Source organism: Myxocyprinus asiaticus, chromosome 3 (assembly GCF_019703515.2).
Source record: "Myxocyprinus asiaticus isolate MX2 ecotype Aquarium Trade chromosome 3, UBuf_Myxa_2, whole genome shotgun sequence".
Classification (NCBI taxonomy): domain Eukaryota; kingdom Metazoa; phylum Chordata; class Actinopteri; order Cypriniformes; family Catostomidae; genus Myxocyprinus; species Myxocyprinus asiaticus.
The window spans coordinates 61,110,942-61,135,066 of NC_059346.1; the positions used below are offsets into that span (position 1 = coordinate 61,110,942).

Genomic DNA, 24,125 nt, shown 5'->3' on the forward strand with positions numbered 1-24,125 from the left:
CCTGGATATATCAGGATATTTTAAAATGGTTTTCTAGGCCTAGAAGAGTCATGGAAATTAATCAAATCTATTAGCTAGTTATGGATTGTATGGTGATGGCTTGATTTATGTGGATCTGTCTGAATCAAAATTATTTTAAAATCCTTATCAAGCAATCGCAAACACCTGGAAAGATCATGGGAAAGTCATGGAAAATGTCTGGCATGTCATTGAGTCATGTGCTTTGCAGGCTAATTTTTGCTTCCAGTCACTAATTCTTGGGCTGTCAACCTCTCTCAGTTATAAAAAATAAGAAAATAGTGTTCTGTTAACTCCTGTTAAGCTTTTGGGTGGATGTGTTAGGTGTGGCAAACAGAACCCAATTGCAGAACAGTGTGACTCCAAAACTTTATTAAAATCAGAAAAACTGAAACAAAAATGCAAAAGCTGGGCCAAAACAAAACCCAGAAATACCAAGACAAACAGTGAATGCTTGAACAAACAAACCAACCCATGGTGGGGTAAAACAAGAAAAAAACAAACGGAACTAGACAAAGGACCAGTCTGGCCATTCTCCGTTGACCTCTCTCATCAACAAGGCATTTCCGTCCACAGAACTGCCCCTCAATGGATGTTTTTTGTTTTTGGCACAATTCTGAGTAGACTCTAGAGACTATTGTGTGTGAAAATCCCAAGAGATCAGCAGTTACAGAAATACTCAAACCAGCCCGTCTGACACCAACAATCATGCCACAGTCGAAATCACTGAGATAAAAATGTTTCCCCATTCTAATGGTGGATGTAAACATTAACTGAAGCTCCTGACCCATATCTGCATGATTTTATACATAACACTGCTGCCAAAGTATTGGCTGATTAGATAATCGCATGAATAAGTAGGTATACAGGTGTTCCTGATAAAGTGCTTAGTGAGTGCATAATATCTAATATTATTATTTTATCGAATATATTTTGCGATGTAATGCAATAGTAATAGAAATTGTTCCTAAATTCACTTTCTCACATTACATTAAGACCGTTCAGTACGACTGAAATGTAGTAAGCTCATCTCCTCATCTGTCACTGTATGTCGTTAACTTTGTATGATCCTTTAAGGAAAAAGAATGTTTGCTATCTTTTTTGTTATTAACAGTTTTTATTGATTCCATACCACAAGCCAAACAAACATAACAGAAAATGTTGAATCACATTATATGAAACTAAAATCCTTCCCCCCGAACATCCCCCCACCCAACACAAACAAGCACTCCAGTGGTCAAATGCTAAATTGACAATGACACACAAATAGACAACAAATCAGCAGAAAACATTCAGAAACACACCAAAAAAAAAAAAAAAACACACCACAAACAACAAAAAGGTTGCACACATACATTCAAAATTACAAATCCCTCTCCACTGTCCCTCCCCGAGAGCCCCCCAAAAAGGCCAAATAACTGCCCCATTTTTTATTAAAGAAATCCAGGCTGCCTAGCTTCTCAAATGCCGCTAACCTGCCCATCTCTGTGCGCCTCTCTTGAAATGAGGGCACTCAAGCCGACTTCCATCCCCTAAGGATGACCTGTCTGCCGGTCATAACACTGGCTAGGACCCAGTTTTTTATATATTTATCCCCTATATTAATGACCGCCCCATCGCCTAAAATACAGAGTCTGGGGCAAAATGAAATTTGAGTGCCCAATACGTCACACATAAAACTCTGAACCCTCAACCAAAATTCTTGGATCTTAACACACCACCAAAAAACATGGGCTGTGTCCCCATCTTCTGATTGGCATCGCCAGCAGGTGGGTGTGTCTTTAAGACCCAGCCTATACAATCTAGAGGGGGTCCAATAGAATCGATGCAAAATCTTAAATTGCATAAGGCGTGCCCTTGCATCTCTAGATGTAGACTTGATGTTTTTTAGAATCCTAGCCCACACTCCCTCCTCCAATACGAATGTTTGCTGTCTTGTGAATGTTACATTTAAGTAAAGTGAGCACTTTGCATTCGCCATGCACATTAATCTGTTTACTTTAACATGAGTTTGGCGCAAACCACCCCAGGTGGTGTGCGTACACATCAGGTCATACAAGAAGTGTTAATCTTTGCGCGTTCTCCAGAGCTGCTTTGAGTGCCGTTCAGTTACACTGAGATGGTCTGAGATATTTGTGAGCCCATAATACACCACTGTACTGGAAATGGGGTGTTAAACGGATGCCGCAATAATTATGTTAATTTATTTTAGCATGTTAAACAGTCCACATTAATTGCAGACAAGTGAGTACAAAAAAAAAAAATCAAAGCTTGAGTGGACAAAAATAATAGTGTGAGCAAAAAGGCAGAGACAGCAAAACCAGAGAGATAAGTCACAGACTTATGACCTTAGTTCTACGGTGCTTATATTTGAGCTTAAAAACAACTTAGTCATATTTACAATTTATAGAAAACAAAAACTTGCACATCATCAATGACTTCTGTCACTGAATTTCATGATCATGATCCATTCAACTGATTGGCTGATGAAATTTGACTGAAGACAGCCATTTGTGTTGATTTATACAATTGATCCAAAGTTTAATTTTCTCATATCTCATCATCATCATCGCATTTTTACTATAGCTAAATGCAATTATAATCCTACAAAGGGTGCATTTCTGCAAATAATCAGTTGCATAAGTGCTAATGTATCTTTGTGTGTGTATGCAGTTGAGTCGTGAGGAGCAGCTGCAGCAGAAGTTGTTAGAGGAGCAGTTTGCTCTGCTGCAGGCGACTGTTACAGAGGCAGAGAACATCATTCAGGATGCTGTCGCTAAACTAGATGATCCACTGCACATCCGCTGTACCAGCTCACCAGGTAATGCTGTGCCAAGCAGAATTTGCACAGTGCAATTCCCCATCTAGCATCTAAATGTTAGGTTGTGGAGGATGCAACCAACTACCATAATATGGCACACTCCACCACTTAGACCCAAGCACCTAAATCGGCTCTTTAAAATGCTGACTTCAGTATTCGTCTAGATGTACTGTTTGCCCTTTTATAACGTTCTTCTCTAATATTTGATCATACTTTTATGAATTACTGCTGCCATGATCACCAGAAAATGCACACAAACATCTATTTTAAATTAAATTCTTGCTTTCCGTAGAGGGTAAAAAGCACAATGTTTATGTGACAAGAAAATATTGCTGAGATTTGTGAATAATCTATAAAAGAATGACAATGACATAATTTAAATTCATATAGCACAGTGCTATTTCAGTACATTTAATGTTGGTTATACTGAATTATGAGTGTTTAGTGAATAAATCCCTGTTCGTAAAGGATTTGCTTTATATCTGGGGAAGTAATGTAATAATTACCAGAGCTTCTCCGTGATTGTAATCCTCTGCGTTATGTAAGATTTATCTGCAGTAGCTAGCCTACCTTAGCATAATCATCTCCCAGTATAAATAACCCATATTGCTTATATTTAATAATTGCTGCAAAAGTAATCAGCTAAATAAATTAGCCTCAACTAGCCACAACGCACAGGGCTGTTTTGACATGACAACAACGCATAAATAACGAAGACATGTCATCTTCCCATATGAATTTATCATAATCATTAATAACAATTACTTTCCAGACATTTGTCTGGAAAAAGATTCCCTTCCCAGGTTTTTTAAATGCCACATGCAAAGTGAACATCTGTTTAATGAATTCGACCCATTTTGTTTTTATTAATTGGATATGCATGATTTTAGTAAAATATCTTTTTTTGACCTTTTCTGTTCATTAGATTACCTCATCAGCCGAGCAGAGGCCACGTTGGGCTCCATTGATAAAGTGCAGACTGGCCACTCTGAGTTTGTGAAGAATATGGGGGGTATGTGCTCTCTCTCTCTCTCTCTCTCTCTCTCTTTTTAAACGTTTTTTTTTTTAAATGTTTTTTTTAATGATTTTTAATGAATTAAAGCAATATTTCCAGCCAAGAGTCTGATTACTCAAAAATTCCTGGTTCAGTCATCTTAGAAGTTGAGTTATATCCTTCCAGGTTGAGTGCAGTGATTGGGGAAGCATTCACTGGTGAACAAATGTACTGTTTATTACAAGATAAATTGCAATCTGAGTTTTACATTATTAGTCCCCATCTAATTTGAATGCCATGTAAATAAATAAATTGTTTAATTAAAAAGTCATGCTGTCTACAATAGCAATGTGCTTAAAATACAGAAGAAAGTTTAATTTAACATGCCAAAACAAAGAAAACAATAACATTTTAAATAAAATTAGATGGAAAACAGTCTTCTCACTTGAGTATACATTGACCATTAGCCTGAATAGCTTGCAGCTCCTCATTTTCCTTATAAGCAGGAACACTTATCCCTGCAGGGGCAGATCTAGAAAATAATTTATGGGGTGGCAAGTGGGTGGCATGAGGACTATAAGAGTTGGCAACACCAAAGTAAGTGCCCATGCATAGTTCTTCTGGATTAAGATCGTCATGGTTACTTGTGTAACCTCCGTTCCCTGATGGAGGGAACGAGACGTTGTGTCGATGTAGTGACACTAGGGGTCACTCTTGGGAGCCCGAGACACCTCTGGTCTTTGATAAAAGGCCAATGAAAATTGGCGAGTGGTATTTGCATGCCACTCCCCCTTTTATACATACAGGTATAAAAGGAGCTGGTATGCAACCACTCACCTCGCCCAAAGAGAGGGGGGGATCTTTAAGTGGAAGAATACGTCACATGGTCTTTCCAACCATGCGGAGAGCCTTCATGGTAGATCTTGCCCAATGGGGGAGGAGTTACTACAAACATGGAGACTGGGGCAGAGGAGTTCTGCCCAAGGAAGACGCAGTTTGCCAGCAGGGAAACGAACTAGCGGAAGATATATATCGCATGGGGTTAGCCTTACAGGGAACCGCCACATTCGGAGCACCTACCCCAGAACAGGGCTCTTAGTTAGCGCATGTACTGGGCTAGCAGCGAGTCTCTCCGAAAACTCGACTGCCACAGGGCTCGGAGGAAGTCAACCAGGGAACAAAGTTTGTGAACACTACTGGGAATTAATGGCGCATGTCTTCAGCTCCAAGGGAGGTGGAAGGCGCTATGTGCAAGCGATACACCCGGCCAGCTATCCCGGGCTTATGTTGCTTGTGTTGCGTGCCACTACCTGGGACGAAACCGGTTCCATCCAGAGGTTGTAGAACCTTGCACAGGTGTTGGGTGTTGCCCAGCCCGCTGCTCTGCAAATGTCTGTTAGAGAGGCACCCCTTGCCGGGAGACCGCCGCTGGAGCGCCAAACCTGCCAAATAGAGTGGTGGACGGTAGTCGTGATGACGGCCGTGCACACCGGATACGTGACCCAGGGAACAAGGAAACCGCTCTTGCTGAGCTCTTGAGTACTGCAGCCACTTGGGCATGCAGCGCAATTAAATGCAAAAGGTAACAAAAAGATGGAGATCTGCTTACCAGCTCCAGAGCAGCGGGTTTTGTTGTCCCTGGGTCACCTGTCTCAAGGGCGCTTTGAAGTCTTTCACGGGTTCTGGGTGGCCGTAAGATGGGTGGCGTCTGATTTCTGCGGTGGGCTCCACGCCGGGGCCGGGCCGAAGGGGCGGGCTGCGGTGGAGCCGGTGCAGTCACCGCATGGGGACGCCCTTGGCGATGAGTAGACGGGGTGCGGGATCTTGAGCTGTGCCGGGGTAGGATACGCCGGCCAGCATCCGTCTACTGCTCTACCACCGAAAACTGCTGGGCAAAGTCCTCGATGGTGTCGCCGAATAGGCCCGCCTGGGAAATGGGGGCAGCAAGGAATCGTGTCTTGTCGGCCTCACCCATCTCGACCAGGTTGAGACAAAGGTGGCGCTCCTGGACCACTAGTGTGGCCATCGTCTGCCCGAGAGACCGCGCCGTGACCTCCGTTGCTCGGAGAGCGAGGTCGGTCGCCGAGCGTAGTTCCTGCATCAATCCCGGGGCGGAACTACCCTCGTGCAGTTCCTTTAGCGCCTTGGCGGACTTGCAGGAGAGCCATGTCGTGCAGGGCGGAGGCGGCTTGTCCAGCGGCACCGTAGGCCTTGGCCGTCAGAGACGACGTAAACCTACAGGCCTTGGAAGGGGGCTTTGGGCACCCGCTCCAGGTGGCGGTGCTCTGCGGGCATAGGTGCACCGTGAGCGCCTTTATCCACCGGGGGATTGCCGAATAGCCCTTTGCCGCCCCACCATCGAGGGTAGTGAGGGCGGGGAAGCTGAAAAGATCGGGACCGGGCAGTAAAAAGTGCCTCCCACGACCTTGTCAGCTCTTCATGCACTTCTGTGAAGAAAGGAACAGGGGCGGGGCGTGGCTTTGAGCGGCGCCGCGAGCCCAGGAACCAATCACCGAGCCGCGAGGGTTCAGGAAAGAGCAGTGAGTTCCACTCTAGCCGACGCTCCGGCTGCCCGGGAAAGCATGTCGTCATCTCCGCCTCAGCCCAGCTGAGGCTTCCGACTGGACGAGCCTGCTCTCCGATGCTGCACTCGAGAGCTCATCACTTTCGCGGGCTCCGAATAAGAGGTCGAACTCGCCGTGAGACGAGCCGGCGGACTCATCCGGAAGCCCGATCGGGGCAGACGAGCGTGCTGGGGATTGGGAGGTCCGCGGGGGGATACCCGGTGGAGGCGGTCCCATTGGGGTCCCCAAATCGCCCCCAGTGCTAGCCGCACTGGCCTCATACCCGTGGGTAAAAGGACCGAGGCGGGAGCCTCTGGGGTGGCTTGCTTTCTTACAAAGGCGAGGCGCGACCGCAACGTTGCCATGGACATATTCTCGCAATGAGAACATGACCATCCACGAACGCTGTCTCCGCGTGAGCAGTGCCCAGACACGAAAGACAGTGATTGTGACCGTCAGAAGGCGAGAGATAACGAGCGCAACCAGGAATAACACACATTTGGAAAAGCATCACCGCGGCAGACGCGTTTGAGCTCATAATGTTAAAGTGCTCGCCTGTTTCATTCTCTCTCTCTCTCTCTCTCTCTCTCTCTCTCTTCTCAACAGTTCCCTTTAACTTTTAACTGTCTTGTCTAATGACAAAAAGGCAAATATCAACCAAACTATTATCATATACTGTCTACAAATATGCGCATATCCAATAAACCAACCTTACACAACTTAAGCAGATCCAGCATCCTGTGGAACGCTCATAAATCTTCCTCTGAAGCATGTATTCTAACAGTCTCTACTCTTTTCCCTATAAGTTTTCTCATGATAAAAGGCAAATATCAATAAAACTTCTATTATATACCATCTCGTTTAAATAGATGTAATTCACGAACCTCAAGAAAATCCAGCATTTTCTTCCCATCGAGCGCTCATCCAATATCTTCCTCTGAAGCGTGTATTCTATCAGCCAGAATCAAAAACTTCAGGATCAGGATCAAAAGTTCCTCTCATTCACAAATCATGAAGTAGGCGATCCAGGCTGTTTAAACTGTCAGGAGATTGTTGCTCATGCTGGATCCTCATGAACACGTGAAGGCAACTTCAAGGCTGCATCCGAAACCAGGAAAATGCTGCCTCCAGAGGCTGTATACGGAGGTACGATGAAAATAGGGTGCTTTTCAAACTGTTCGGAGACCAGTTTCCTTAAGATTTCCATTCATTCAAAACAGATGTCAGTTAAGCCAATAACTGATTAGGCAGCAAGGTAGCAAGTCAGCTGCCTACGCTTCACGTGTGCTAGAAGTAAATGTCTTATTCACTATGTACTGTATGTACAATTGGTTTGATTCTGTATTTTTTGAGTAAATGCGACTGCTAACATGGACATGCCATTCATGGTTGCTGAACTACTGTGTGTACTGTAATTTCCTTCTTCCTAATATATTAACAATTTCTTCATTTTCATCAATAAATTACTAAAATTACTAACATTTGATGACTAAACAGAAATCTGAAGAAACTGCTATCTACCATTTAAAATACAATATTATTTTTTTGTTTTGTGTGAAATTGAATAAATATAGTGCTAAATAAGAGTTTATTATTATTATTATTTTTTAGCAATTTTATGTTTGTTATTTACTATATTAAATTGTGTGATATATCGGCATTGTATCGGTCAGCCTTGGTTAGGCCACCCTGCTCTCTGGATATCAGAATCGGCATCGGCCATTAAAAAACCCATATCGGTCGACCACTACAAGTAATAGTTAAAATTATAAAATTATAAATGCCCATAAATTTGCAATACAGTGTCATTTCCACAAAGTAATTATTTTGCTACTGTTTTGCTAATATTGAAATAATTTCAATGCATTTTTTGCATTCTTACATAACATTAAAAATAATAACAAAATATCAATCTCCAGAGCACCAAGACACTATGTGTACATGGACACCAGACAGCGGCTTATTGCAAGAAAGCAGGTTATTGCAAGATAGCAGCGTTCCCATTTACATACACTGTATAAGCGGCGTACTCTTTTTGTTATTAACATTTTTATTGATTCATAAATTAACACAAAAAATACAACAACATATATATATATTGAATCAAACACTTTAAACATTAAACCCCCACTATATCCCCTCCCCCTACCAAATTCTCACCCCACCCTGACCCCCCCACGAACACCGCTGTGGTCAATAGAATATAGACACACACACACAGAAAAAAAACACAAAACTAAAACAGCAACATAAAATAAAATACAATAATCAAGTGTAATAAAAAAAAATAAAAATTTAAAAAATAAACTCTAAATTACTCCCTCCACCGCCCCTCCTCGAGATTCCCCCAAAAATGCTAAGTAATTGCCCCATTTCTTATTGTAAGAATCCCTAACCCCCATCCTTATGCTCAACCCCTCCTCGAAGGCAGCCACCCTCCCCATCTCCGCGCACCACTCCAGGGTGCTCCATCTGACTTCCAACTCCTCAAAATAACCTGCCTACCAATCATCACACTGGTCAAAACCCAGTCCTTCGTGATCAAGGACTGAGTCCATCAAAAGATTAAAGTCTCCTCCCAATATTATATCATGAGGGGTGCCAGCAGCTTGCAGCATCCATTCAAGATCTATAAAAAAGCCATGATCATCAGCGTTAGGTGCGTAAATATTAGCCAAAATCAACCTTTGCCCTTGAATTTCAGATAAAACAATAATGACTCTCTCTAATTTATCTTTAGTCTGTTTGAGACATTTGAATTGTAGATGTTTATTAATCAATATAATGACTCCCTTGCTCTTACTTGAGCCAGCACTATAAAAAACATGTCCACCCCATATCTTCCCAATTTTTTCAGCTTCCTGCAGGGAGAGATGTGTTTCTTGAAGAAACACTATATCATATTTGTTACGTTTAAGAAAAGAAATAACCTTCCTTCTTTTTATGGGGTGCCCCAACCCATTTACATTCCATGTGGAGAGAGATAGTACACTTATATTAACATTTGACATTTTGATATAGTAGAAAAAATAAATTGTGTGTCAAAAACAAAATGATACAGACCACATTCCCCATTAGTGAAACAATCAAACCCCGAACTTCCCCCCGAACAAAACAAACAGAAAAAAGAAAAACGTGCGCATTAACCCCACGCACGAAAGCGCCAACCGGCGACGATCCCTCTAAACTCAAAAGGTCCATGAACGCCCACGAGCCCCAACGACAACTTTGCCATTGGATTGCTCAATTTTGCCTCACAGATTTTTGAGGCAAAATTACATAACAGAAAATAATTTGTAAAATAAACCCCAGCAAATAGGAAGAATGAACACAAAGGACGTGTAGATCAATTCACAGAACTGTCTCAAAGGTGTGAACTTCCACAAAACAAATTCCAGCTGATATAAAACCGTTCAGATTCCTCGGACAGACAAACGAATGTTCTGTGAGTCGGCTGTTATGAGTTCAGCGGATGACGTATTCATTCCAGTGTCCCGTAAAAATACTCAACAAAACAAACTACAGCCAGAAGGAGGAATAAGCACGAAGAACGGACAGATTAATCCACAGCTGTTTCAAAGGAGTGTTATTCAACAGAACAAGCTCCAGCCGCTAGGCGGAACCAATACAAAAAGAAACAAAACCGGCATCCCGGTTCCCCGGATGGTCGAGTCAATTCACTCGGAGGCCGCATAAAAGTATATACCATGACTTACACAATCCGTCAACTTTATAAAAGACATCCTTTGTGTGAGCATGTAGATATTTTGTGGTCATCCGTAATGTCCACACTCAAACTGGCTGGGAACTTCAATGCAAAAGTAATCTTTATCAATGCAAAAGTTTCTTTAAGGAAAAGTGTTATTCACAAAACAGGCTCCAGCTGTTTGGTGGAGCCAATGCAGTTTACTCACCCATTGATTCATTAAAATCCATTGCCTGATTGGGACATGTAAATACTTTGCGACCGTCCTTCGTTTCTATTCTCAGTTTGGCCGGGAACATCAGAGCAAAAGTGATCTTTCGCTGATGTAAGAGTTTCTTACATTCCTTGAACCGATCGCGTTTCTCTCTTGTCGTACTCGCAAAGTCCGGGAACAAGAAAATATTATGGTTCTTCCAAGAAAGCTTCCCTTTGCTCCTCGCCTTGCGCAACACAAGATCTTTCGGGGTCTATCTCCCTCAGCAAATCTGTGAGCTGGGACTCTGTGAGCTCGCTCGATTTCCAGCTTGTGGCCTGTTATGTCGAGCAGACTTGGGAAGAGCTCGTCTAGGAATTTCACCATATCTCTGCCCTCCTCATGCTCAGGAATTCCAACAATTCGAACGTTATTCCTGCGGCTTCTATTCTCAAGATCTTCAAGCTTTCCCATTACATAAAACTCAATGTACAAGTGCATATAAGCGGACGTAAGGGACTGTTGATATTTTACATTGGTGTGTGTGTAAATGTGTATAGTTTATAATGTATGTGCTTTTCCCAGTGTAGTCCCTGAAATGTTGAATTTCCACTGTGTTGACATTGTTGGGCTCCATCCTATGACGTTAGTTATCCGGTCTGTTCCATGCACACGCACACTCCTCAAAAACCTGTAAGAACGCCACTTATGTGTTTACATGGTCATGTTAATCTGCGTTCTCCAGGAGAAAACTAGGTTGACTGGTGCTAGTTTTTACACTTTGTACTCCCTTAGAGTAGTTGGTAGGTTTATTTTTAAAGTCATATAGCGTATAACGTATAACCACATACACTGAAGTCTTGGCTACAAAAAAGCAATTGATAATTTTCACCGTTACTGCGCAGAAAAAAAGATAAAATTATTTGTCACAATGGAACCTGCCATTAAACCAGTGGCATAGGTTTAATGTGAAAATTAATGTGATCATGCCTAAAAGATTTCCCAAAAAATGTATAATTTAAGAGGGTTTTGAAGTAGGTGTTTGAAACCAGCATACAAAACCACTGCTAGAGAAAACACACATTTGTGTAATTAGACTTTTAAGTCAAAACCTTATAGTTACTTAAATATAGCCCTTGTGAAACTTTTCCTTGTGACAATTAGCCCTGGTCCCCCATATCAAAATAATTTAGCTTCAATAATTATATCCTTTTTTTAAAATAAAATATTTCTCATATAAAACTGGCAATCTAAAGTCAATGAATAAATCGCACTTATTAAGCATAATTTGAGTAGGGGCTGGGAAAGGCAGAAACAAGGGACAATAAGAGAAACAAACTACGTGACTAAAAATGACAGGTTATGTTGAGCAGGGGTGTAAAACTAATTTTAAATTGAGGGCTGGGTTGGACCAAATGTCACCTTATGCAGGCCAAACCTTGATGGATGGATGGATAGTGGATGCACAGACCATATTATTTGAGCTAATAAAGTCCAGTATCACCTTTGTCACTCTTGTATCACCTTTATAATAAGACATCTGAAAGGGAGCATAACACATAGTAAGGACTAAATAAAAATACTTGACTTGGAAGACTTGAAAACAACTGAGAAATTAACATTATACATCTATTTTTCCATGTATCTGTCCATGTCATTATTATCTTGGTTGAGAAAACATTTACTGGGTTGCTTTGTGACCGTGTATTTTCAAATCCAGTTTCCGATCGAAAAATGCAAGTCAGCACGTGCAGTATACGTGAGACCACGAGTGCAGAAAGGTGCATGGGGCGGGTGTTTTGGAAGCCCCCAAAAAACATGACTGTATTCTGAAAATAAGCACAAAAAACAGCAACCCGTAAGTGGCCATATTTATAAGCAACTTTATGAAAAACAAGCCCAAAGTTGCTAACTTTAAGCAGAATTGACAACTATGCCTGCCAGATGCAGAATCATTGTGCAAACGCTGCAGTTAACAAACATACAAATGGACGCAGAAGTAATCAATCACGTGATGGCCGCGATAGTCAAGAACTGCTGTAGTCATTTGTGTGTTCGGTTAGAGTTGAGACAGTTCAACGTAAGTAAACTTTTACATTACATCAGCATCAACTGTAATAAACGTACATTTATTTTTTTACATTGGGATACCAAATGCTAGGGTGGCAGATGGGTAGACAATGCTTTTTCATAGGGTGGTAGTTGCCATCCCATGCCAGCCTGGTAGATCCGCCCCTGTATCCCTGACAATTGCCTCACTCAGATACTGTTGTACATTAAAACGGAAGATGACACACGGTAAAGTGGAGTGACAAACTGAGGAATCAGTTTAAAATGTTTATTGTCAAGTTTGTTTAATTAATTTATAAAAATTGGCTACCATCCATTAATAACAATGCCGGAGGAACTTTGATAACGCTACTAATCAGAGCCAAATGTGATGACACTCAGGGTACGTTTACACGACAACAATGTACGCATTTTTGAAAAGATTCGCGTACAGATGACAACATTGTCAAAACGATCCCCGTTCACACGGATCCACGAAAACAACTAAAAACGCTGTATTATGCATGCCAGGCCAGTAGTTGGCGATGTCACTTTGTAAAGAAACACTACGTGCCTGCGCACATAAGCATTCTTCCACAGAGCGGTGAATACAAACAATGATAATGGCGAAAGCATCGAGCAATTTTGTCTGGATGGACGATGAGGTTGCTTTATTACTACAATTACTTTGCTGGAGAAGCGTCAATAAACTCAAAATCTTGAGCAACACAGTCCTGTAGTCTGCCATTGTAGTTTTAAATGTGGGTGAATTAATTGCAGAGTAAAGGTACATCAACTAAAAATTAAGTAAATAAATAAATAACATTTAAAATACAAATACATTTTTCCCATCTGAATCCATACATAAATATCAAGATTTTCAAATTGCAGGTTCTGCCTACTGTACAATGTTCACACTCCATACAAAACACTCCAAATGAATAAATTGTTGATTATTGTTATTTGCACAGACACCAGTATTCATATTGATAATTATACATCTCAAATTGATGCCTATCAATCCATCATTCTTTATATAACACGTAATACGCGTGCGCATGACATCATCATTTTCACAAATTTGCGTTTTTGTATGTTTACACGGAGACGATAACGGCATAATTTAAAAAACTTGCACTTTGAAAGCCGTTTTCAAAAGTTTGCGTTTTCAGGCCCCAAAACGCCGTTGTCGTGTAAACGAACAGCCAAAACGCATAAAACGTTTTCCGTTTTTAGTTGAAAACGTTGTCGTGTAAATGGCCCCTCAGATTGTGAACAGGGTAAACCCTGGTTTTGGTGAGGATCTCTCTCGCTGCTCTTGGTCTTCATCTACACCCAATTGCACCACCTAGTGGTGAAGAACAGGAGCAGCAAGTGAAGATTGTACATCGGCACTCTACTGCTTTTCCTGAAATGATGAACTTCCAACGGAATGCGAACCACTGAAATTTTAGAGACGTGTTTGTAAAGCGAAATATAATTAACCAAATATTACCTGTCGAAAAATAAATATGGTATTCAAAAAAAAAAAAAACGTAATATTTTGGAACTGAACTTTGAAAGGTGAATATTTATTATGTAATGTTCAATGATTAATTTTTGTGCGGAATATTTTCAGTTGAGATGTTCACAGCTTAACTCCTGAGACCTGAGCATGACTGCTCATTTTCCATTTCCTTTTTTGATTTGTAACTAGTAGCACCTAATAAACAAGCAAAAAAAATAAAAATTGTAGGAGTTGCTTGGCACCATGCGAGGTTTGGATGTGTGAACAGCGAGCTCTGTGCACTTTGCTAGTTTTAATACTTTTTGTGTCATAAACCAGCGAGATTTGATACACTCTGATACTTAACTGTTCTAGAAAGACAATATGTCAAAGAATTCAAAATCCTCAGGCTCTGGAGATATTAAAAGACACTTATGTGCTCAAGCTGAAGCCCCTGAGCAGCAGGCCGCAAGCCCAGGAGTCAATTTGGACCCCAATGGGACCGCCTCCGCCGGGTATCCCCCTGCGGACCTCCCTTTCCCCAGCACGCTCGTCTGCCCCGATCGGGCTTCCGGATGAGTCCGCCGGCTCGTCTCACGGCGAGTTCGACCTCTTGTTCGGAGCCCGCGAAGCTGATGAGCTCTCAAGCGCAGCATCGGAGAGTGGGCTTGTCCAGTCGGACGCAGAAGCCTCAGCTGGGCTCTCCCCTTCGAGGACGATCTCCCAGTCACAGGCTGATGCAGAGATGACGGACATGCTTTCCCAGGCGGCCGCGAGTGTCGGGCTAGAGTGGAACCCTCCGCTCTCCCCTGAACCCTCGCGGCTCGATGATTGGTTCCTGGGCTTGCGGCACCGCTCAAAGCAGCCGTGCCCTGCTCCAGTGCCTTTCTTCCCGGAAGTGCATGAGGAGCTGACAAAATCGTGGGAGGCACCTTTCACTACCCTCAATGGCGGGGCGGCCAGGGGCTATACGGCAATTCCTCTGGTGGATAAGGCGCTCGCGGTGCACCTATGCCCGCAGAGTGCCGCCACCTGGCGCGGACGCCCAAAGCTCCCGTCCAAGCCCTGAAGGTTCACGTTGTCCCTGATGGCCAAAGCCTACAGTGCTGCTGGACAAGCCGCCTCTGCCCTGCACGCCATGGCTCTCCTGCAGGTCCACCAAGCCAAGGCGCTAAAGGAACTGCACAAGGGTAGTTCTCAGATCTGATGCAGGAACTGCGCTCGGTGACCGACCTCACTCTCCGAGCGACGAAGGTCACGGCAGGTTACCCTCAGGGGAGATATGCGTTTCCCCCAGTGAGCCTACTTGCACAGACTCTGTGCAAGGTCAGGGAGGACGAGGAGCAGGTCGTCCTGGTAGCACCCTACTGGCCCACCCAGACGTGGTTCTCAGACCTCACGCTCCTCGCGACAGCCCCCCCCTGGCGAATTCCCCTGAGGAAGGACCTTCTTTCTCAGGGACGGGGCACCATTTGGCACCCACGACCAGACCTCTGGAATCTCCATGTCCGGCCCCTGGACGGGACACAGAAGACCTGCGGTGGTAGACACGATCACTCAGGCTAGGGCCCCCTCTACGAGGCACCTGTATGCCTTTTAAGTGGCGTTTGTTCGCTAAGTGGTGTTCTTCCCGACAGGAAGACCCCCAGAGATGCGCAGTTGGATCGGTGCTTTCCTTCCTGCAGGAGAGGTTGGAAGGGCGGCTGTCCGGTTCCACCTTGAAGGTGTACGTTGCTGCTATAGCAGCACACCACGACACAGTGGACGGTAAGTCCTTAGGGAAGCACGACCTGATCATCAGGTTCCTGAGAGGCGCCAGGAGGCTGAATCCCTCCAGACCGTGCCTCGTTTCCTCATGGAACCTCTCTGTAGTTCTTCAGGGTCTACAGAGAGCCCCCTTTGAGCCTTTGCAGTCAGCTGAGCTTAAGGCATTCTCCTTGAAGACTGCCCTCCTGACTGCGCTCATTTCCATCAAGAGGGTAGGAGACCTGCAAGTGTTCTCTGTCAGCGAAACCTGCCTGGAGTTCGGTCCGGGCTACTCTCACGTGATCTTGAGACCCTGACCGGGCTATGTGCCCAAGGTTCCCACGACCCCTTTTAGGGACCAGGTGGTGAACCTGCGAGCACCGCCTCAGGAGGAGGCAGATCCAGCCCTGTCGTTGCTGTGTCCGGTGCGCGCTTTACGCATCTATTTGGATTGCATGCAGAGCTTTAGGATCTCTGAGCAGCTCTTTGTCTGCTTTGGTGCACAGCAGAAAGGAAGCACTGTCTCCAAGCAGAGGATCGCCCTCTGGCTCATTGACACCATAGCTATGGCATATCACACCCAGAACGTGCTGCCCCCGGTAGGGCTACGAGCCCATTCTACCAGGGGTGTAGTGGCCTCCTGGGCCCTGGCCAGGGGTGCCTCTCTAACAGACATTTGCAGAGCAGCAGGCTGGGCAACACCCAACACATTTGCAAGGTTCTACAACCTCCGGGTGGAACTGGTTTCATCCCAGGTAGTGGCACGCAATACAAGCGGATAAGCCCGGGATAGCCGGCCGGGTGTATTGCTTGCACATAGCTCCTTTCACTTCCTCTGAGCTGAAGACGTGCGCCATTAATTCCCAGTAGTGTTCACAAACTATGTTCCCTAGTTGACTTCCTCCGAGCCCTGTGGCGGTCAAGTTTTCGGAGAGACTCGCTGCCGGCCCAGTACACGTGCTAACTAAGAGCCCTGTTCTGGGGTAGGTGCTCCGCATGTGGCGGTTCCCTGTAAGGTAACCCCATGCGATGTATATCTTCCGCTAATTCGTTTCCCTGTTGGCAAACTGCGTCTTCCTTGGGCAGAGCCCCCTCTGCCACAGTCTCCATGTTTGTAGTAACTCCTCCCCCATTGGGTAGGATCTACCATGAGATTTCTCCACATGGTCGACAAGACCTTGTGACGTATTTTCCATTTAAATATCCCCCCCCCCCACTTTGGGCGAGGTGTGGTCTCCACAGTGTCCTCCCCTTGGGAGGGACACCCACCGACTAGACCTGGCGGCCCAGTCGGATAATCCGCCTTGTTTTTTAGGGAGTGGAAAAAAAGAAGGGGAAAAGAGGCCACGACTGGGTTAGCCTGTCTCTATCTTTTGGGTAGTCGACTTGTCCCCAAAGGGCCGTTCGACACTCATAACTATGTTTGGGGAGGTTACGTGTCGGCCTGGTGCGCTAGCTATGAGGCACACAGTTGTCTGCCCGTCACACACCGCCAGTTCACGTAACAGTTCAGCCAGTTGCGGCATTTTGTATAGGGACCCCTAGTGTCAATACATCGACACAACGTCGAGTGAGTGACAGATAGGGAATGTCCTGGTTACTTGCGTAACCTCCGTTCCCTGATGGAGGGAACGAGACGTTGTGTCCCTCCTGCCACAACACTGAACTACCCGCTGAAATGGCCGGACCTTGTCTCGGCTCCTCAGCATAAAACCTGAATGAGTGGTTGCATACCAGCTCCTTTTATACCCATATGTCTGGGGGAGTGGCATGCAAACACCACTCGTCAATTTTCATTGGCCTTTTATCAAAGACCAGAGGTATCTTGGGCTCCCAAGAGTGACCCCTAGTGTCACTACATCGACACAACGTCTCGTTCCCTCCATCAGGGAACGGAGGTTACGCAAGTAACCAGGACGTTTTATGTTTTATGTGTTTTAGGGTATTTTTAGAGTGTTTCTTTGTTTTTAAGTAACAACACCTAGAGAAGCAATAATCATTTTGAATGAGGCTAAAATGGACATTAAATTGCTTCACAACTCTTGAGGGAGACCGAACAGACCGAGCAAACATGACTCCATTGTTTACAGCAGAGATTAGCTACTCAAGTTGCGGAAAGCGGCAGTGTTTATGGGACTAAGAATGGAAATTCCCGCCGAGTTAAAGAAACGTACAAGGAGATGCAGAGTGGGGGTGAAACGTCGGAAGCAGAGAAGGAAGTTTAAACACACTCTGCCTTCAGTCATTATTGGAAACGTAAGATGCCTTGCTAATAAGATGGAAGAGTTCATGACACTGATGAAGAGTCTGTGGGAATATCTTGAGTGCAGTATCGTGTGTTTCACAGAGACATGTTTGAATGGACTGATCCCGGATGCAAACGTGGCCATTGAGGGCTTTCAAATGGTGCAGGCAGATCGGAAGCCTAAAGAAAGTGGTAAGAGGAGAGGAGGGGGACTGGCAGTGTTTGTGAACAATAAATGGTGTAATCCAGGGCACATCACAGTCTAAAAACAACTTTGTACAGTGGACATTGAACTGTTAACGGTAAGCCTGCAGCCATACTATCTACCCAGGGAATTTTCACCTGTGATTGTTACTGCAGTGTATGTACCACCTACAGCCGATGCAGCCTTAGTGTGTGATGTTATTCATAACCAAGCAGCTGGACTACATACCTTGCATCCACAAGCACTTTTCCTAATAATGGGGGATTTTAATCATGTTTCGCTTGCGTCTGTTCTGCCAACTTTTACCCAGTTTGTAAAATGTCCAACCAGAGACAATAAAACTTTGGACCTTTTATATGCCAATCTCAGTGATGCATAGAGTGCCTCTCCACTTCCACCGCTTGGCAAATCTGATCATAATTTGGTTCATTTGCTATGTAGATATAAGCCACTTGTTCAGCAACAGCCAATTATGACCAGAACAGTGAGGAAATGGTCGAATGAGGCAATTGATGCATTTAGGGACTGTTTTGGAATTACGGACTGGAATGTTCTCTGTGATTCTCATGGAGATAATATTGATGAGCTCACTTAATGAGTCACAGGATATATAAACTTCTGTGTGGACAGTGTTTTGCCAACAAAGACTGTGCGCTGCTTCCCAAATAACAAGCCATGGGTCACCAGTGAATTTAAGGCCCTCTTGAATGAGAGAAATTGGCCTTTAGAGCAGGTGATAAGGAGGCACACAGAAGGGTGCAGAGGGAGCTGAAGGTGAGAGTTAAAGAGGGAAAGGAGGCATATAGGAAAAAACTAGAGGACAGGCTTCAGAACAACAACATGAGAGAGATGTGGAATGGAATGAGAAAGATTTCTGGATATAAGATGTTAAGCAGCCAGCAACGGGGTCTGGACAAAGCCAATGAGCTGAATACGTTTTTTAATCAGTTCAGCTCTGATACATCTATTGTCTCTGTACCAACCACTCTGTTACCATCAACTATTCCACTAGCAATGCCACCTCACTCCCCCTCTCAAATATTGATTTCACATTTACCAATACAATCCATTCATTCCCACACTCCCCACTCTCCATATGGCATGTACATTACATCTGACCAGGTGGAGAGGGAATTGAGGAGGCTCCATGCTGGTAAGGCAGCCGGCCCTGATGACATAAGCTCAAGGGTCCTTAAGGTATGTGCAGAACAGCTGAGTGGAGTGGTGCTGCGGATGTTTAATATGATCTTGAGTCTGGGAAAGGTCCTCTGGAAGACCTCCTGTGTGGTGCCAGTGCCAAAAATTGAGAACTGTAAAGATCTGAATGACTTCAGACCAGTGGTGTTGACATCGCATTTGATGAAGACACGGGAGAGGATAGTCTTGCCCCACCTTAAATCCCAATTAGGATATACAACAGTACACTGAACTGAACATATTAAGTACATTGTTTTAATTGTGTATATACGGTGTAAATTGTTATGAATATATGTATGTACATGTATGTATGTATGTATGTATGTACATGTATGTATGTATGTATGTATTTTTTATATATTGGTTTGTATGTATTGATTAGCACAATTTTGAGCATCAAGGTTGTTGGATATACAGTATATGGAATGATATTGTGTGTGTGGGGGCATGTGTGTGTGTATGTGATGTGATTTAAAAGCACAATGATTTTTTTACAGAAATTAACACTGTCCGCCATGCTTACATAAAATGTCTGCAAGTTGAATTTTTTAATTATATTATTCTTATTATTACTGCAGTATGATGATAGTGTTTATTTATTTATTTATTTAATATGTGTATGTATGTATGTGTATGCATATGTATGTGTATATGTATGTATATATGTGTATGTATATATATATATATATATATATATATATAATTTTTTTATTATTTTTCTTGGGGGTGGGGGTTATATTTATTATTGTATTATGTTGCATTTACTGTATTGCTATTGTTCTGTTTTGTGGTATCTATGTCTCTGCTGCTGTAACGCCTCAATTTCCCTCCGGGGACAAATAAAGTAGTATCGTATCGTAAGTGCTCTTTTTGGACTTGGGAGGAAGTTTTGAGTTCTGAAACACACTGTTTTATAGTCCTATAAACTCTTATGTCAAAAGATTCAGGAAAATTTGATTCGCCATGATGTGACCCCTTTAATGCAATGCATTTATTTTTTAATTAGTGCAATTCAACATGCTTTGATTTGTACCAAAGACTTTTTTCATTAATATATTCCCATATTTCTGTATGCATGTTCTTGTTAATTTCATGTTTACTTCTTGATATAGATGCTGGTGGTCTGGTTAGGGCTCTCACTCTGTTCTCTCATCTTGCTGCTGACACAATAATCAATGGAAGTGCAACAGCACACATGGCCCCCACTGACCACGCTGACCGTAAGAACACAGACTTACATAAGCACATACTTACAGCTTTGATATTGTTTTATTTAAGTGGTTTTATTTAAAGTGATGAGCGATCTGTGCATTTATGTTTACGTGAATGTCTGTAGGTTTGACAGAGCACTGTAAGGCTTGTGGCACCCAGAGTCTGCAGTTTCTTACAGCTCTTAAATCAAAGGGGTCTATAAAGGGGGCTGATCCTGCCTCCATTCGAGCAGCAGTGCAGAAGATCCTCAGAATAGGACAGGTGAGGAGTTACTAATATTAGCAACTAATATTTTCTAAAAAACAAATTAGAAGCATTTAAGAGTAAGGTTTTAGATTGAAAGGTCATTAGAAACATAAATTCAATCATGTGTCCAAACTTCTGACTTGAAGTGTACGTGTTTATTTCAGTTGTTTAACACTTAATTTTTCATAGGTTCTCTCTCGCTCTTCTTTTTTCTCTTCCCCTTTCTCACTCTCTTCATTTCCTCTTTTTCCCTCTCTTTCAGGATCTGAGGCCGAAGGGTATGGATGTTGGAAAGGATGAGTTGGGTGACATGGTGGATAAAGAAATGGCTGCTACCTCCTCTGCTATTGAGGAGGCGGTTAGGAGAATAGATGTGAGTAGAAAGAGCATATGAATATTTATTAGAAGCCAAAACCTCTGCTGTCTTTAGCAGCTGCTGTAAATTCTTGCATTTAACATAAATCCACCTGGACTACAGCTACTGTTCACTCTGACAGACAGAATTCTTCTCATGTGATCTAGCAATCCTTCTAGATCAATCGAGTGCATTTAAGAGAGCACCTTCATGACACATTATGATATTTTGGTGTTTTGTGTCCTATGCATTTCGAGCAATAGCTCTTGAATTGGAATTCTGTTAGTAGCATTGTGTTGGTTGGAAAATTCACATATCAACATACTAATTGTCAGACCTTTTTATGATGCATTCAATTTAGATTTGGCAGTCAATCCAATCATTTGTAATTGCAATATAGTTTCTGAGGTTTTTCCATTGTAACTTTTGGCTTTTACGTTTGTTTTGGTCTTGATTTGAATTGTTATGGCTTTACAGGAAATGGTGAATCAAGCCAGGAGAGACACAACAGGAGTCAAACTGGAGGTCAACGAGAGGTCAGTGAGTTTTTTTAATTTATTTAAGCTTGTAACCAGTTGAGTCAATCATTTATTATCTATAGTGTTCATTTATTATTATTTTAGTTAATTTATTTATTTAAGGGGGTATAATCATCAAATCGCATTGTATACTATCACTCAGATTTATTTATATATTAACATTACAATTATATATTTTCATATTTTTCTTCAAGAATCCTGTTTAGTTGTACTGACCTTATGAAGGTAAGATTAAAACCTGAGATTATCCTATAATTCAACATTGGTAATCTTTTGACCTTAGTTACATAATTTTTTACGGAACAAATTATATGGTTATTGTATCAATATATCATTTATATATAATTTTAATGTAAATGTATTGCCTGCAGGCCATTCGTCTTCTAGTGTTGGCATCCACAGATTTACAGAAGGAGATTGTGGAGGGTGGAAGGGTAAAGTGTTTGATTGTTTTTAACATTGTCATCCTTGTTTATTTTTAAATCATCCTTGCAGACATAACACCCAAATTGTTTACACAATATACTGATAAAAAATATATATACTGTATGTTGAAGAAAAAAGTATTCATATATAAATTAGTTTCAGTCTGTTTTCTAATGGAACTCCATTTAAGTTTTTTTAAAGGAATAGTTCACCCAAAAAAAGACAATTTTGTTATTATTTACTCACCTTCATATGGTTCCAAAATATGTAATTATATTTTCTGTGGAACAAAAAAGGAAAATTTTTGAAAAATCTTCACTCAGCCTGTAAAAAAATCATTTGTAATGACCATGTCTGTCAAAAAAAAAAAAAAAAAAAATCATCAAAAGTGGCCCAATTGACTTGTGAGCTATATTCCAAAATTTCTAAACCCCTACGATAGCTTTCACTGAAAATCCTGTCCCCCTCTTTAATTTCGTTCTGTGACATGAATTAATCGCATACACATAAAACTCTCTGAGGGTTCTGTAGATATCAGAAATGACACATCAAAATGTCTAGCATTAGAAACAAACCGAAACTTTTCACACCAAAGTATGTGAGCTCAAGGTGCGAAGCGTCAGGAATTTCCCTTTCCTTCCCAAAGCCTTCTGTAATAACTCCGCTCAAACCCCACTTTGAGTTTTCCATTTCTCACTCATCGCTCATTCCCCACTTAGAGTTGAGAGAAACCCCACCTGCAGTTCACACTATAACAAAATGTGTTTCCATTTACAGCGCCATTGTACATTTCTTTCAATAAATGATTATTCTTTTTTTATATTACAAACTTCTGGGCACGAGACGTATTAAAGTTGCACTAAGTAAGTTTTTGCTAATTAAAAATGTTTTACACATAAAGACATAAATAGCATTTTTTGGTAATATGTTGAAAATGATTTAAACTGACATGACATCCAGTAATATCGAAACCCATAAAGGTAAATCTGTTGCAAAACTCGAGAGCTTGTAGATTTGAAGTTGAGAACTTGTACAATAAATATTTGTACTTGTAAGTTGAAATTTACACTCACAGCCCCGATGTGAAAACTTATAAACTTAACTTAAAATCTGAAGTTGAATGCTGCAATCTGCACTCACAGACAATAATCCAAAACCTGTGTTTTGAATTCAGAGTTGCAGACAAATAGTCACAAATTGTATAAATACGACGACAGACACAAACTTGTATAACATATTTACTTTTGTACTTTAATTCGCTTTTGCATTACAACCACAAATCAGCACTTACAGGTGCATCTCAATAAATTAGAATGTCGTGGAAAAGTTCATTTATTTCAGTAATTCAACTCAAATTGTGAAACTCGTGTATTAAATAAATTCAATGCACACAGACTGAAGTAGTTTAAGTCTTTGGTTCTTTTAATTGTGATGATTTTGGCTCACATTTAACAAAAACCCACCAATTCACTATCTCAAAAAATTTGAATATTTTGACATGCCAATCAGCTAATCAACTCAAAACACCTGCAAAGGTTTCCTGAGCCTTCAAAATGGTCTCTCAGTTTGGTTCACTAGGCTACACAATCATGGGGAAGACTGCTGATCTGACAGTTGTCCTGAAGACAATCATTGACACCCTTCACAAGGAGGGTAAGCCACAAACATTCATTGCCAAAGAAGCTGGCTGTTCACAGAGTGCTGTATCCAAGCATTTTAACAGAAAGTTGAGTGGAAGGAAAAAGTGTGGAAGAAAAAGATGCACAACCAACCTTATGATTGTCCAGCAAAATCGATTCAAGAATTTGGGTGAACTTCACAAGGAATGGACTGAGGATGGGGTCAAGGCATCAAGAGCCACCACACACAGATATGTCAAGGAATTTGGCTACAGTTGTCGTATTCCTCTTGTTAAGCCACTCCTGAACCACAGACAACGTCAGAGGCGTCTTACCTGGGCTAAGGAGAAGAAGAACTGGACTGTTGCCCAGTGTTCCAAAGTCCTCTTTTCAGATGAGAGCAAGTTTTGTATTTCATTTGGAAACCAAGGTCCTAGAGTCTGGAGGAAGGGTGGAGAAGCTCATAGCCCAAGTTGCTTGAAGTCCAGTGTTAAGTTTCCACAG

At 42.3% G+C, this 24,125-nt stretch overlaps 1 protein-coding gene across 1 annotated transcript in view; it reads left to right on the plus strand.

Annotated features, from left to right (window-relative positions):
• The window catches only part of hip1rb (huntingtin interacting protein 1 related b), a 126,607-nt gene that overhangs the window by 77,210 nt on the left and 25,272 nt on the right, over positions 1-24,125 (plus strand). The window contains exons 19-26 of the mRNA XM_051672335.1: positions 2,692-2,839; positions 3,765-3,851; positions 20,337-20,444; positions 20,561-20,697; positions 20,945-21,055; positions 21,515-21,573; positions 21,771-21,801; positions 21,948-22,010. Of these exons, the coding sequence (XP_051528295.1) occupies positions 2,692-2,839; positions 3,765-3,851; positions 20,337-20,444; positions 20,561-20,697; positions 20,945-21,055; positions 21,515-21,573; positions 21,771-21,801; positions 21,948-22,010 (744 nt within the window). The remainder of the gene's footprint in view (positions 1-2,691; positions 2,840-3,764; positions 3,852-20,336; positions 20,445-20,560; positions 20,698-20,944; positions 21,056-21,514; positions 21,574-21,770; positions 21,802-21,947; positions 22,011-24,125) is intronic.